This window comes from Hetaerina americana, unplaced genomic scaffold, assembly GCF_022747635.1.
Source record: "Hetaerina americana unplaced genomic scaffold, ioHetAmer1.1.p SCAF_71, whole genome shotgun sequence".
Classification (NCBI taxonomy): Eukaryota; Metazoa; Arthropoda; class Insecta; order Odonata; family Calopterygidae; genus Hetaerina; species Hetaerina americana.
The window spans coordinates 1,949,988-1,966,110 of NW_027287328.1; the positions used below are offsets into that span (position 1 = coordinate 1,949,988).

General features: G+C 36.5%; 1 protein-coding gene across 2 annotated transcripts in view; it reads right to left on the reverse strand.

Annotated features, from left to right (window-relative positions):
- Positions 1 to 5,588: 5,588 nt before the first annotated feature.
- The window catches only part of mms4 (Methyl methanesulfonate sensitivity 4), a 148,610-nt gene continuing 138,075 nt past the window's right edge, over positions 5,589 to 16,123 (reverse strand). For both annotated transcript variants that reach the window (XM_071595935.1, XM_071595934.1), the window contains exons 4-9: positions 15,906 to 16,057; positions 15,098 to 15,154; positions 13,558 to 13,689; positions 11,715 to 11,916; positions 8,368 to 8,424; positions 5,589 to 6,050 (exon numbers count right to left, since the gene is read on the reverse strand). In XM_071595935.1, the coding sequence (XP_071452036.1) occupies positions 5,934 to 6,050; positions 8,368 to 8,424; positions 11,715 to 11,916; positions 13,558 to 13,689; positions 15,098 to 15,154; positions 15,906 to 16,057 (717 nt within the window). In that variant the 3' untranslated portion in view covers positions 5,589 to 5,933. The remainder of the gene's footprint in view (positions 6,051 to 8,367; positions 8,425 to 11,714; positions 11,917 to 13,557; positions 13,690 to 15,097; positions 15,155 to 15,905; positions 16,058 to 16,123) is intronic.

A 16,123-nucleotide genomic window follows, 5' to 3' on the forward strand; every position in this document is an offset into this window, starting at 1 on the left:
TGGTTAGCCTTTGGGATCCCCTTCAGGTCCGCCGTACAATTCGTTTTAATGCCCGCAATAGTCCAATCGGCGCCCTTTCAAGGTTGATTTTAACTTTGGAAACAAAAAAAGTCTGATGGAGCCACATCTGGAGAGAAGGGTGAATGCGGGATCACGGAAGATCCGGTTCTGGCGAAAAACTCTGTCACGATCAGCGCCGTGTGAGCCGGCGCGTTATCGTGGTGGAAACGCCATGCATTATTTCTCCACATGCCCGGCCTCTTCCGGCTCCCTGCGACCCTCAGCCTCTTCATAACCTTTAAGCAGAAATCTTTGTTGACAGTTTGACCTTGAGGGACGTATTCGTAATGAATCAGCCCTTGCCAATCAAAGAAACACACCAGCATGACCTTCACATTGGACCGGGGCATGCGCGCTTTCTTTGGTCGCGGAGAATGAGGACATTTCCACTGAGAAGATCGGGCCTTCGTCCCAACATCATAACCGTAAACCCAGGTTTCGTCACCGGTTACGATGGTTTTAAGAAACTCTGGGTTGGCATTGGCTCGATCCAGGAGTTCCTGACAAATGTCCACAAGTTTTTGTCTCTGTTCATCAGTCAGCCCCCGCGGGACGAATTTTGACGCGACACGCGTCATGCCCAAAATGTCTGTCAAAATTGTCTGACAGGATCCAAAACTAATGTTCACTTCCTCAGCTATCTCCCAGTTAAACAGTTAAACGGCGATTTTCCCGCACCAAATTGTTCACCAATTTGACATGGTTGGGGTCTGTCGAACCGGAGGGCCGCCCCGTTCGCGAATCTTATCTGTCGAGGTTCTGCCCGATTTAAAACGACTGTACCACTCAAAGCACTGCCTTCTACTCATAGCTTCTTTAGCAAGGCTTCTTGAGTAATTCCAAATGTCTCCGTAGCACTTTTGCCAAGTTTGAAGCAAAAGTTCACGCACACACACTGTTCCTCTAGCCCCTTCATTGCTGTCATTGCATGCGGCGACGAACAGGTTAAGACACGTACCGCTGCTGCTGCGTAACGACTCGGCGTAAAAAAACATAACACCTCTCGTTTTAGTCGTCAGATGTGTCGCTAGATGGTGTACTGCCTTGTTTCGATCCGTTGAGCGGTTTGCGCAGAATAAAATCAGTCCGGTCTTTTTTTGATCACACCTTGTGTTCACTCTTTAGTCATTCCAAATGTATCTTTTTGACTTTTTATTAAGTTTAGCAAAATTACTAGAGCTTGTAGTAAATTCTATAATGAAATTTTTCGTAATTAATTCTTTCAGGGGTAACTTTGTGGAATTGTTCCATAAGAATGATGCCAAAATAAAACTTTGTAAATTCACTTGAAAAATAAACTTTGATGCAACCCAGGTTTCTCTGCAATGCAGAATCAACAGGCATCACTTGATGAATAATGTCAAAATATGATGTGGGCCTGATGACACTGCAGCACAGTGAAACCTGGGTAGCACTATTATTTTTCATGTGGATTTAGTTTTATTTTGACATAATTCAATATTTTTTGGCATCCTCCGTGTAAATTTGTCTGTATCTCAGGAGCAATATCTTTCTAGACTTATTAATACTATGCTATTTGGACTAAGAAAGGTGGGTACTATCAAATATCTAATTTCATCAGAATCAAGAATGACAAGGCAAAAGCTTTTTCCAAACATATTTTTAATTGGATATGGAATTAACACCTCCCCATGGACTACAACTTTGACTTAAGGGAAGGGCTTCTGCATTTTAATAAATCCTAGAGCTGTCCTGGTGGGGCCAATGATATTTGCTCCTGGTAGGGTCACCTATGCCAGAAGATCAAAGGATAAGAGCCAGACAAAAGGTGATCTGCACAGCATCTGTCCTGTTTAGTGAAACGGTTGCCAATGCATCTGACCCCAGTGGGGCAGCAAATTGAGTGATGATGCCAGTACTGAGGCACACTACAAAAATACTATTAAGAAATGTAACAGGAAACCCCTCAATTATTCATCCCAAGAATATTGTGATGGACAATTTTGAAATGAACCTGCATTAACTAATTTCATTACCTTGAATGATTTGATACCTTAGTTCATATTTCATTACACTCTTTCTCATTATTAGCAGCTACAATTAAACCTATTTAAGAGCCTTCCTAAGAATGAGACCATTTAACTTTGATAGATCGAACTGCCTAGAGGCATGAAAGATGATTCAAGCTGGAGTTCAATGCTAGCAGATCATCAAATTTTATTGCATAAATATGTGATAGCATGTTAATATTTTACATTTTATTATAGTGAGCATCTTGATCAAGTGCAGCTAAAATATTTCTTTATATATTTCAACAGTAAATTCAAGGACAAAACATCCAGTTATAATAACATTCTCGATCAGTGTCCAATGGACAACAAAAATTCACGAGCCACAAGGTGATTTCCTGCATTGGTAGCAACTAAAAATGCAATACATTATGTATTAAAATCAGAACACACAAATTTGAAAGAAAAATAAAAGTAGGATGTATTGAGATATGCTTAAGACAAATTAATAAAATTTATTCTTTAAAATGGTCTTTCATCATCATTTTTCTGTTGCTTTCCATCTTCTCTGCTTCCATGAGTTTCCAGCATTCCAATGGTGCTAAAAATGTTGTCAGTCACCAATATGTTGTTCTAGAACATTGGGACAAAATACTGTCACAGCCTGAAATTCCTCAGTTGTGGAAGGTGACTTGAGGAAAAACTAAATTTTCTACCTCATCTGGCTCTAAATTTAACTCAACAATGCAATCCCTGTCTGAGGGATGCTTAGCAGCAACCTACAGGTATGCTGACTATTCTTGCATTATTCATTGCATGATAACAAAGTCTGAAATCTGAAGCATTTTTTGGGAGAGTGTATGATTACATCTCCTTCTGCAGGCCTTGAATAATCATTCAGAAAACCACCTTTTCTTGGGCACTTATTGCATTGAATGAGCACAACCCACCCTCCATCCCTCCCCCTCTCAAGACTATATTAATGGCAATTTCTGAAAATTGTGTTGCACATGAATATGTTACAGTACAACAAAACATTCTCTTCAAAGTGCTTATTATTATTACTAGTAGTAGTCTCTGAGCTTAGGCTAGGTTTTTGGTTGACCCTAGGACTACATATTACATCACTCCCTTACATAAGCTCTAAATAAAACTAAATATCCTTTCCTTAAACCACACACTACACATTACAATAACTCATTCTTTAGCTCTGCATACTTTCTACATCCCATAATTTGATCTGTAAAGCCGATTCTTTTCCTCCCTCTACCTGGCTTTCTCCAATTTTAGCATACCACACAATTTTTAGTATACTACCTCGAATTCTTCATTAAACAAAAAGTAGGACTTGAAAAAAATCATCTACAAGCATCAGAAATGTTGTGGTTAAATTACACCCCTTTGGAAATTGGAATTACTTTTATTAACTGAGTTTCAACACATGGTTATTTACCGTATTTCCTGGCCCATAAGATGCACTTTTTTTACCCCAAAGTGTGCTCTAAAATCACCCAGCATCTTATGGGCCAGGGGTATATGAGTATGACTTTGATCTAGCCAATTCGCTAGAAAAATATTCGCATGAAGTACCTTTTCCTTCATCAGCCATTGAAAATGATTGTCTTTATTACAAAAGTAATGCATACTAGGACAAGGCGCCAAAATAATCTTGCATACAAAAGATAATCGTCTGGGGAAACTCTATTACCTGAAAATTCCATTTAGAAATAATCAGGAAACAAATTGCCACATTTATTAATTGTCTGTTTGTGAAAAATGAAATGTGAGGCATCATAACCAAAAACAGTAATCAACCACTGAATTGGATTGATGGCTCAGTTGATCTCATTAAGCCCAACATCAAGTGTAATCCATACATTAGCGGTTTAAAGTTTCTTCTTTACGCAGTATTCCATGACAATCTGAAACATGAAGTCAGCTTGGTCAAGTAATCCGATTTAGGTAAATCAGAGTGTGCAGAGCCACCACCCCAAAGTTGTACCCAGGACTGCTAAGTCCATGTGGTAGAAGATGAAAGGGTGATCACTGGATTATGGTGGTGTAACACTGTGAATATTGGATAATGGAAAACAATAAATATATAATTGTTAAAAATGAAATAATAAATCCAACTATGGAACTATTAATGCAAGGAAACTGGGCTACTAAGCACTGTCACTTTGCAATGCATAACGTCTATGGTTTGGAAAGCACTGTGTCATTCAAAGTGGTAATGAAGTTTGCCAATAGATAGCAAAATTAAATTAACTGGATCTCAGAATAAATTTTTTAATCAATAAATATTTGGTTCCCAAAATGTATATTGATATAAATGAAGAAGAGGGGTTATTTTCAAGGAAAGGTTAAAGTAAAGTAAAGGTTATTTTAAAACTTTCAAGATTGCTGTGTATCGTAAAGGAAAGGAAAAAAATTTTTGTCAAGTTAGTGCTCGATGTGATTTTTGCTAGTGGTTAGTTTGAAAGTCTAACAGGTTTGCTTAAGTACGTTAACCTGACAGAGCAGGATTGGTTCACACTTGGCACAGTTTTCACTGTCCCAGTTTTGCCCAAAATGGCTTATTTACATCCCTGGGTCAGTACGGTGGATCATGTGGTAAATGCTGTCAGGTCTGTAGCTATGACGTCATCTTTTCGCCCAGGCAGTGATGTGAGCAGTGACATGGCTCAACTCAAGAGTGGAAAGAGGCAGTCACTGTTCTGTAAGAGAGACATAGGAGGAGGGGGAGGGATTAAATGCCATGGATGATAGTGGGTCCTCAAGGGAGGAGTGGACAAGGGGGAATCATCCGGAGGGACGACTCTTTCCCACAGAGGGAAGGGGGTAGTACGTTGACCGAAGGGATGGCTTCCCCTCCCTGGGGATGGAGGGAGGATTTGCTAAAAGGGAGTACCCTGTACCTGCATTCTCTAAAACAATAAGAAATCTCTCCTTATTCTCGTAATATGACAAAACTTGTATCTTTCATTCAAAATTTAAGGCAGTCTGGAATGAAATTGAAGTTGGGTTGGGGTTTTCAGTACATCATGTGTGATAAAATAATTTCATTAAACAACCAGCTGTACAGTTAAGTAAATTCCTATAGCCAAAAATAAGAAAACTTCAGCAAGCTTTAATTACATTATTCAGGTCAGCCCATGACATCAATGGGGAGAGGTAAGAGTGCTACGGTACTGACGTCTCCTAGCTGTCAAGGGCCCTAACCTCACCCCATTGATGGTCACTGGCTGACCAAAATAACATTATTGGAGCTTTCCAAAGTTTTCTTATTATTGGCTATAGGAATTTACTTAACATTCACAGCCAATAGCTCACACGTCTTCTTCTTCCAACCAGCTGCACACTTCAGTCTTAAAGGACAGGAATGCATGTTTTCATATGTAACCTACATTCAATAAGTTAGCTGAGTCTTCGTATGATTTCATGCTAGTTGTACTATTTGGGAATTTAATGAAATTCACTCCCATATTAATTTCTCAAAATTATCTTTAATACCAAAATATAAGACAGGGAAATTTATTTACATAATTTTTCCACACATATTTTCATACATTACTGGCATTAATAAAGTCATTATAATGTAACAATTTCAAAGTGTAAAAACCATTTGCCTCGACCAGGAATGATGACATTGTTCCATTATAACAAGCATTTTGTAGATGACTCCATTATAAGTTACAGTTCTGTCATCTCCCGCTGTTTCTTAGAATTAATAAGGTCATTCTGATCTTATAAATAGGATGGGCATTCTAAAGATTGCCTTTCAATAACAAATTGGAATCAAAAGCTTAGATGATGGCTGAGTATATAAGGCATTAAATTCATCATAACTAAATAACTAACGTTTTCCATTGACTCCTTACAAAATGCTCCTAAAAATGCTACTTAAGTCTCAGAGAGAAATTGATTTCCATTGATGGATGTAAAACAAGTGTGTATTTTACGGCTTAACTCGGGCCCAACTTTTCTAGTGCTTGACAAAGGGCCACAGCCACGGCGTACCTGGAACACAATATTTATATTAATTAGAGATAAACCAAATAAATCACACTTGGTTAAAATAATATACAATTGTCAGACTTAGTTTTTACTTTGAAATGCTGCCCAGCCAGATTTGATACCAGGATTTTTGTAGAGCATGTTGCAAATTACTATTTAACTTTAAAATTAAATAAAAGCGACTGGACTTTAGTCAGTAAGTCAATATTTTCCAAGTAAGAGTACTTAAAATTTTCCCCACACAAGGTGGATTTATAAAGATGATACACACAGAACAACTTTTAGTAAAAGAGAATTGCATAACATGACAACATTCCTTTATACTGAACCATATATTTATTCCATTTGTTTCACATGTTTACTTTGAGGAATTTCTACCACTTGAGTTGCTGGCAAGCATGAATCAGTCACTGTTATCTTATTGCCAGAGACATATACCATGATATAAGGTCATGTGTATTATTATTATGGATAATCTACCAGTTAAAATAGGTTTTGGATGGGCACAAGTTACCAAACACTACAGTGACAATTCCATAGTCTCTCCTAAAAAACACATCACAACTTCCTATTCTACAATAAGCCCCTCATCAACTCTGTATACTTCCTTCTTACATTTTTTTCCATCCAAAATCCCAATCCTGTTCCTGTCCCTTCCTCTTTTGCCTAACATTCTCCCCTCTCTAACAATCTTCAACCTCTCATTGCCCATCAAAACACTGCATTCATCTTTCCTGTCTCTTTTGAATTCCTCCCATCAATCCCCCTTCTCCTCTCCCACCATGCCTAGCACATCCCCATATGTTTTCCTTTCTTATCACTTCACCTTCTCCATCCTTCTCCACAACCACATTTCAAAAGCCTCCAATCTATAACTATCATCCTGCTTCAATGACCATGTTTCTGCGCTGTACATAACTACACTCCATATCAAAGTTTTCATGAGCCTTATCTTAACATCCTTACTCAAAGTCCCCACAATCAACTCCCTTCTTGTAAAAGCTTCTAGCAATTTTTCTCCTTGTGTTTCCTTTAATTTGAACATTTTGGTCCAATATACTTCCTAGATAAACTGTTCCACCTGCTCTAGTTTTTGCTCTCCTAGTTGAACAGTTAACTAAGCTTTTCTCTTCCTCAAAAATCGCATTATCTTTCTTTTATTAATATTGATTCTCATCCCATTTCTATCGCACTGCATTTCCAATTCATTCATCAATGCTCACAACCCCATGACTGACTGACTAACTAGAGCTTGGTCATCAGCAAACCTAACTGATTTTACGAATTCCCCACCAATTTTGATTCCTACCTCCAGTAATTTCTATGCCTCTTTCACCATTTCCTCCAAATATGCTGAACAGCACAGGCTCGTGTAAATCTCTCTACAGACTGCTGATACTCCTGTCTTGTCATTCCTATTAATGCTTTCAAGTTCCATTTCCTAAACCGTATTCCACATAACCTTTTTGAATCGGACGTTACACTTCATTATTATAAAATTATGACCTGAGTCTGCATCCGCTACCAGGAAACTGTGTATTAATTATGCCGTTCCTAAATCTGTGTCTATCCATACTATTGCCTAACTGATATCTTCCTTAACCCCCTGGCATTTTTCCATGTGTACCTACACCTATTGTGGTGCTTAAACTGAGTTTTTTTATGATTAAACCCTACCTGCACCAGAACTCTATTGCTTTCTCCCCATGACCATTCCTTGTTCCTGAACCGTAGTTCCCCACCGCACTACAATCATTTCCTTCACCTACTATCCTAATCCCATCCCACATCACAAATAGATGTTTCCCTCCAGGCACTTCCCTGATTATGTCCTTGTAACTGATCCTATATCCTATCAACTTCTTCCTCCCTATGACTCCTTGGCAGCATGGATACCTGAACAAAGACCAAGTTCATCCTTCCACCATTACTCCTATTAGTCATTTGCTCTGCGTGCACCATGCTTATTCCTACATTTTTGTTTAATACTCCCTTCTCCTCCACTGCATATTAATTTATAACTATAACTCCAATAATCCCCGCTATCCTTCCATCTCACCTTGCACAGCCCTAAACCATCTATATTTCCTTTTTCCATCTCTCGCTTTATATTCTTTCAATTTTCAGCAGACAACATTGTCTAACATTCCATCATGATTCATGATGTTGTATAAATTGTCATGATTTAAAATAAATTTATAAAAATATCAGCCCTTATCTAACTATCTATAACTTATGATCAAGCCTGCAATTTGATCAGTCATGCTAATTAGCCATTACACATGTAACAAATAAAAGAAATATAGTGATATAAACTTACTGGAATGTTTTGCAAAAGTTTTTGAGCATCAGCAATTGTATCACAGCTTTCATATGCCTGAAAGGGAAACATTAATTCATAAAAAATGTGCAAAAAATGAACCATCTGGGCATACGCATGTGGCAAACATAAAAAATGATAATCTAGTCAAGGAAACCGTATAATCCGATTCTATCCACAGTTAAGTGAACAACACATAATACATAAAGTGGAAAAAGACAAAGAGAAGGAACTTTTAAGAAAGACATTTCAAAATAATGATGGGAAAAAGGGCTGAAAATACAAAATATGTTCACTGTTAGACTACTAAATTATGTAGACACAAGTAGACTCTCAACTAGCTAGATTATATGAGATATAAGTCATAAAAATTCTGGTTAATACAGTCTTCAAACAAAACTTTCAGCCATTACTCAATATTTTTGTATAATATTATGCATAATGCAAAATAACAATATTTTAGAAGCCTGTTGATAGTAATTTTTTCATTAAAAAATCAAAGCTATTCACCAACACAATGCAGGTACTAACTGGCCTGTAAACATCCTAACTAGCAAAATTACAGAGACATGAATGCTAGTCAAACCTCATGCATGTAATAAATTACAAAAAGGCACTGTCTCAGGTTGCCTAGACTGTATTAAGCTAATTTTCTAATAACTATATATTATAATGGCTTATTAATTTTTAATTTAGGGAATTTTTAACATAAAACCAGCAGAAAATTACCATACTACAAGTTCCAATGGGACACGCTGCAAAGATATTATTATATTATCAATTAAAATCTAAATGAATACTGTTCCTAAAGGTGTTAAAGATAAATTTTCCTGGTAAAGATTTTAAAATGGCAAAACTAACTAAGCAAACAAACAACTCAACAACACTTGTGCAAGGATAGTTTCAAAAACTCGGAATGGAATCTGATTCATTTGTGATTCTGCATCAAGAGTCTATTAAACACAAACCTCACATCAAACCCATCCAGTAGATAATTTTCTCATTTCCAATTCCACTGTTTAAATGTGATATGCCCATTCAGATTACATCGCTACAGCTTCAGCGATTTCTTGCGCATTTAGTCGGTGATCCTCCATGACCAATTTATGCACTTTAGCAATAATTTCTGGGGTGGTGGCACATTTTGGCCGACCACTATGCAGATCATCATATCAGCTGTCCTGACCAAACTGAAAAACTCATTTGTCCACTTGGCAACAGTTGAAAATGAAGGAGCAGAGTCCCCCGGAGTGTTCTGAAAGTCAGCCTTTGTTTTCATACCTTTCTTCACTAAGTATTTAACCAATGCTCAAATATCAATTTTCCATCTTCAAAAATTACTACACAGGAACAACAACAGAGATGCATCTGCACCACAGATCTATTCCCAGAGCACTGACACGTCACGTGTCTACTCATTAAGAATTACCGTTCACAACAAAGGAAACTCATTGCACTATAGCTGATATCTGTTAGTGATTCTGAGAACCTTTCAAACTACCCTCATACTTTACTAGGCAAATCATATTGTTTTTTTACAAAATTAACACTTTTTTGTAAGAGGTTTTACAAACCAGAATTACATCACACTATTTGTTTTTAACATACACTATACATATCCCCAATACTTCATTCCTGAAGAGTAATAATATTATTTAAAATGTGAACAAAACAACGATAACAAAGTAAAGGTACTGAGAAAAAAATTGACATCATGTAGAATCAAACCAGCAACCTTTGGCATGGCTGTCCTCTGATCCTAAAATAAGTTCATATGACTCTTTACCCTATCAGAACATTTGGAGTTAAATATAGCCAATCAAAGCCATCAGGAATCATGTTGATGAAGCAATTACAAATTTGAAGCATTTAATAATATAATAATAACACTGTCAGAGGACCTACTTCACAGTGAATATATTTTTGTTTGGTGGTTTCCACCTTCAAAATAAAAACACATTTTCTAATTAAAAAATTACGCATTAAGAGTCAATTTGTATTTTGAGAGTGCTTTTAGCACCCTTGGAATTCAAATTCCAGTGTAATACCATTTTCCTGACTGAAAATGCCTAAAATGGGCTTAATTCATTAATGTATAATGTCTATATAATTATTGTTGATGCATTAATTTTCAGAATGAAAATTCCTGCTTGAAAGATTTTTTTTCAGCAACCGACTTGCCTTACCCCAATTTCGTCTTCATACCCGCAACTTTGTAGATAATGCGTTCACACCAATTATGTTTTTATAATAGTATATACTTTCAAAAATGAAAATCATGTACATGGACAGCAGAACCCCCAAAAGAAGAGCATGCTTCGTCAATTGATTCATTACACTTTACACATAAAACTGTAGTATTTCCGTCAGATTTATGAATTCTGTGACCTTCAAAATAACTTCAGTGGTCTTTCCTTGCATACATTATGTCCAAATATTTTTGTTTTTGATTGAATTTTATAGACATATTTTAAAAGCACCTTCACAATAATATATTATTTTGCCTACACATTACAAACACTGAATCTGGAATATTATGATATTATATTTAACAATATACACAGATTTAACAGCAACACAAAGCTGAACTCCTATTTTTATTTCCAAGACCCACTGAAAGATAATATGTATTCCTTTTTATCCATCATATGCTACAGTGATTTTCTTTCATTGTAAACCAATGAATGAAAATACATGTACATTTTTGCATTTTCACTTGATTGAGGTAATTCACTAACATGGAAAACAGTAATGAAGGATTTTAAGATGCTGAGCAAAGAGAATCAGATGGAAATGGTTGGTGTTATTGAATACAGAAAAAAAGTAAATATGATATAAATATGGAACAAAGAAAAATTTTTGAAATATAAAAAAACCAATGCAAACCTTAAATTGAATATGAAAATGGGTTTAAGCTTTTAATAAGCATTTTTTTATTTCAAGCAAGAGAAAGAGCAGAGAACCTTGAAACAAATTCCAAAGAAACTGCGGGAGATGCCGCAACAGTAACTTTTAACGGAGTCATCCGCTAATGTGCATTTTAATGCAACAATTTCAGAGCGTAAAAATCATTCGCCTTGACTGGGACTCGAACCCAGATCCCTCAATATCCGGTCGAGTGCTTTAGCCACTTAAGCTACCGAGGCGTCCTCTTAAACTCTGAAATTTCAGAGTTTAAGAGGACGCCTCGGTAGCTTAAGTGGCTAAAGCACTCGACCGGATATTGAGGGATCTGGGTTCGAGTCCCAGTCAAGGCGAATGATTTTTACGCTCTGAAACCTTGAAACATCTAAGTGCTTCATTAATTATCCAAAGGAGGTAAGTTCAGCGAAAGGAATCCTACATACCTTCATCAATGCATGTGGGGAGGGATAATTACTGGCAATGGCTTCTGCTACATCCAAACCAACATTATTGAACTGTCGTAACTGCTGTCTCCATAAGAGCATACAACCATTTCCTGAGCTGTCTACTCGAACACAGTCTTTTGAATCACCCCGGGCAAACCAATCCAAGACTCCACTTCCTTCACGTTCTTGCTTGTCACGCCTGTATATATTGAATTAGTGTATACTACCTTGATCAAAAATTTCCCGGAATTTATTCAGAAAATTAAAAATACAAGTTTATTCATCTAAATCTATATTGTCCCCTTCAAAGTAATCCCCATCGACTGCAACACACTTATGCCAGCGCTTGATCCAATCCTCGAAACATTTTTTATATTCGGTTTTCGGTATGTCCATCAGTGCTTCCTGCGATTTTTCCATTACTTCCTCTCGGCTGCTAAAACGCGTTCCCCGTAATGGTTTTTTAACTCGATTGAACAGAAAGAAGTCACAGGGAGCCAAATCAGGTGAATTCGGTGGCTGTTGGATGGTATTTGTTGCATTTTTCGTCAAAAAATTACGAATAATGATAGCACTGTGCGACGGTGCGTTATCATGGTGCAAAATCCACGAGTTTTCTGCCCACATTTCTGGTCTCTTTCGGCGAATTGCTTCACGCAAACGTCTCATAACGCCCAAATAATACTCTTTGTTTACTGTCTGGCCTTCTGGCAAAAATTCATGATGCACTACACCGTTGTAATCCATGAAAACCGTCAGCATTGCCTTCTTTTTTGACTGAAAACGACGTGGTTTTTTTGGTCTCGGCTCATTTGGTGAACGCCATTCACTTGCCTGATGTCTGGATTGCGTGTCGTACTCATAAACCCACGTCTCGTCTCCAGTAATGATCCTTTTGATGAATGTGGGATCGGATTCAGCCTCGCAAATCATGTCTTTTGCGACGTCAACACGGTCTCTTTTTTGCATGAAATTGAGGTCTTTTGCTGCTACACGACGGAAACCCAAATCATTAACCACAATGTCTTGGGCGGATCCATAGGCAATGTTCAAGTCCTCCGCTATTTCTCTGATGGTTAATTTGCGGTTATTGACCAACATTTCTTTTACTTTATCAATTTTTTCACCGACTTTCGATGTCGATGGTCTGCCACTGCGTTCATCATCTTCGATTGACTCACGACCACTTCTGAACCGCTCGTGCCACTGGTAAACGACCGTTTTTTTTAGAGAATCGTTGCCGAAACACTTTTCCAACATTTCCAACGTCCGTGCGCCACTAAATCCGTTTTTTACGCAAAATTTAATACAAGTTCGTTGTTGCAAATTTAAATCCATTTCTGCAATTGTAAAAAATCGCCAACACACACAGAGATAGATGTACTCTTGGCTACGTAACTTTTGCAAATGTCAAGTTATGACACTAAGATTTAAAGTGAATATCAACAACAGATGTACCAATTTAACAAAAAAAACAGAACTCAAATCGGAACGATGGGAGCGCCACACGGTGGTTATTCCGGGAACTTTTTGATCAAGGTAGTATGATTTAATTAGAAACATGGAAATTGAATTAGAATCCCAAAGAAGAAACACCTTTCATGACTAATTATACAAGATGAAATAAACACACATAATTGACTACTGTAAGTAAATGTAAGACAGAGGTGTGTATCATATATTCAATGCAACCAATATCACATGAAAAATTTCAAACCAAACAAAAATTTATAGTTATGCCTGTATTGGTGACTGTCAAAAATGGCCCAATATTTATAGCTTTGAGAAATCAACATTATTTTTCTTTAAATAAATATAGTAAACAAATAATTATACTCACTTAAATGGAGTTTCAGCAATAGCCTTAGTAAACATGAAAATCAATGATGCTAACTCTGAGGAATTCTCTACCATTCTATGGCCAACACCATACACAAGTTGTAAATGTATCAGTGACTCATCAAAAGTTTTCCTGCAACAATAAGAGTGATTTTAAGATCCTTAAACGAGACATACATAGCATGCTATGCTTAGCATGTGATTAATAAATCAAAAACAGGTATACCCCATAATACTTAAGGGCCACAATGTGAGGCTGTGATGACTAAAAGTCTGTATGTTGGAATGCTTAAAATTATTTCAGCATAACAATTCAGATTTTAATAATTAAACTTCAGCTCTATGTAACAAGAATCCAAGAAAACCAAATCAGAGGCAAACATTCTAGAGAGCAGGGAGATGTTCCACAGAAAATAATTGCAGAATATTTCACAAGGATGAAAAATGGCAAGGAACTAATCGTAGAGATGGGACTAATATGTAAGCACCAACATTTTGCATACCACTAGCAACTGCATCAATTCATTCAATTCCAAATTTTCTCAGAAAGGGTATTACTTAGATGAGTCAGCATGTAGTTATTTTTTACACTATTTAGTTTTCACACTCCACACTTATGCATGACCAAAAATACATTTAAAGGAAATCAGTGAATTTGAACTAGATTCAAAGGCTACTGTTGGATTTCCACAAAATCTCAAAGAGTTTGTAAAAATCACAAGAAGTCACCATCAGTTTCACCCATGGGAAGGCAAAATTGTGAGCAATAATTTTTTGCCAAAGCAAAAGAAAGAATTTGACCATCATATGCAAGCAACAGGATTTCCTTGACCAGCAAAAATTTTAATATCTTGAAATTAATCCCAGGATTCAAGGACTAGGATTTTTACTCCCTGGATTTCCAAAAAAGTGTATTGCAGGGATCAAAATATCATGGGAAATCCAGGGATTTTCCCAGATCTCAGGTTTGTTGGTTGAAGGCCTACTTTTTATCTCAGCTAAACTGAAAGATCTAGAAAAAGTTTTGGCAATCCAATTGTTTTGAAAAGTGGTAGAGATGCTTGGATGCATGTGAGGCCCAGGGGGAGTACTTTGAAGGGGACTGAGGCCTCATTGTTCAAGGTTGATTTTTTTTCTCAAATATTGCATGGCTGGATAGTTTTCAGACCGACCTCATATTAGCTAAATTATCTATTAAAGTAAATAATCTACATAAGGTATACATAAGCTACCCATCATAATGTTATCTACCAATTCTTTCATCTTCTCATAGCAACTAATTCTCACTGGAAGACATCTGTAATACATTAAAAGCTATCATAGCCCAAAATATGTTTTGCAAAACAAGAATAGTTATTACTAATTAATACTCCAAAAAGAATGTTCTAATTATGAATTAAATTAAGCCACACACCATTGGTTTCATGATTTCACTGAAAGGAGTGTCAGTAAACTGAAATCAATAAATATTATACATATTAACATTGGGTATATCTCTATTTGCACACTGTATTTAAATGCCTCACTTTGACTGCACTTGCCTTGAAATCACAGATGCATCTTTGGAACCTCTTCCTTTCTTCTTGTGTTTTGAAGAGCTGGAGTGATACAAAATGTTCAGAGACTAAAATATATACAACAACACTAAAATTAATTTTTTCTTTAAATAAGTTAAGGTGGTCAATCCTAATCTAAGTTTGAAGCTTTGTCAACTTGATTTCATAGGGCCTATTTTCCCTGCGCAAGACAGCCAATAGAATAAAATTCAGGCAATGGTGCATAATTGGATAATGGAAGATGATATTCAAATAAGACAAGTGATATATACCCCGGAACATGTAGAAAAGTATTTTTATTTAGTTGGCAAGATCAATATTATTAGAAGAAATTAGGGTCATATAACAAGCATTTAAAAAAATCTCCAAATTATTTGATTAATTATAAATCCTATTACTATTACATCCAGATTATTCTGACTGGTGAAAATAGAGTAGGCTTTGGAAGAGGATTGTGGCAGAAACCAGTAGCACAGGAATATTGTCCAGCCTTTTCTGTCTGCAGTAAAAGAAAGAAAGATCTAGTACCAAGAAAATTATAAAGCCTAGATTGCAAACTATCCACAATGGGATAGGCAGCACCAGGATTTGAGCCTGGGTCCCTCGGATTTAAGAGTAAGCAGCTGGATTGTGCATCAACAATAATTCATTGCCACTATCAGGTAAATAACTTACAAGTCATGCAGAGCTTTACAAGTAGGCTGTTGAAAAGAACATCATGTCTTTGATACACAAAAATAAATAAAAAATATTTTATTTCATTAAAACAGAATCAAAAAACTTCAGTACTAGCCTAAAGTACTCATCGATCCCACATATGACTAAGGTGATGAACTTTTCTTTCAGGAAATCTTTTATTGAGCCAACATGGGATGCCAATGTTCCATCCTTAGCCAAGTGAGCAACTTCTTCAGCTGAAAGACAAAGCATAACACGTTCTTCTTCCTGAAACATTTATCACAGAGCAGAAGATTGAAATTAAAATATATAGCATAAAATTAATGCACTATA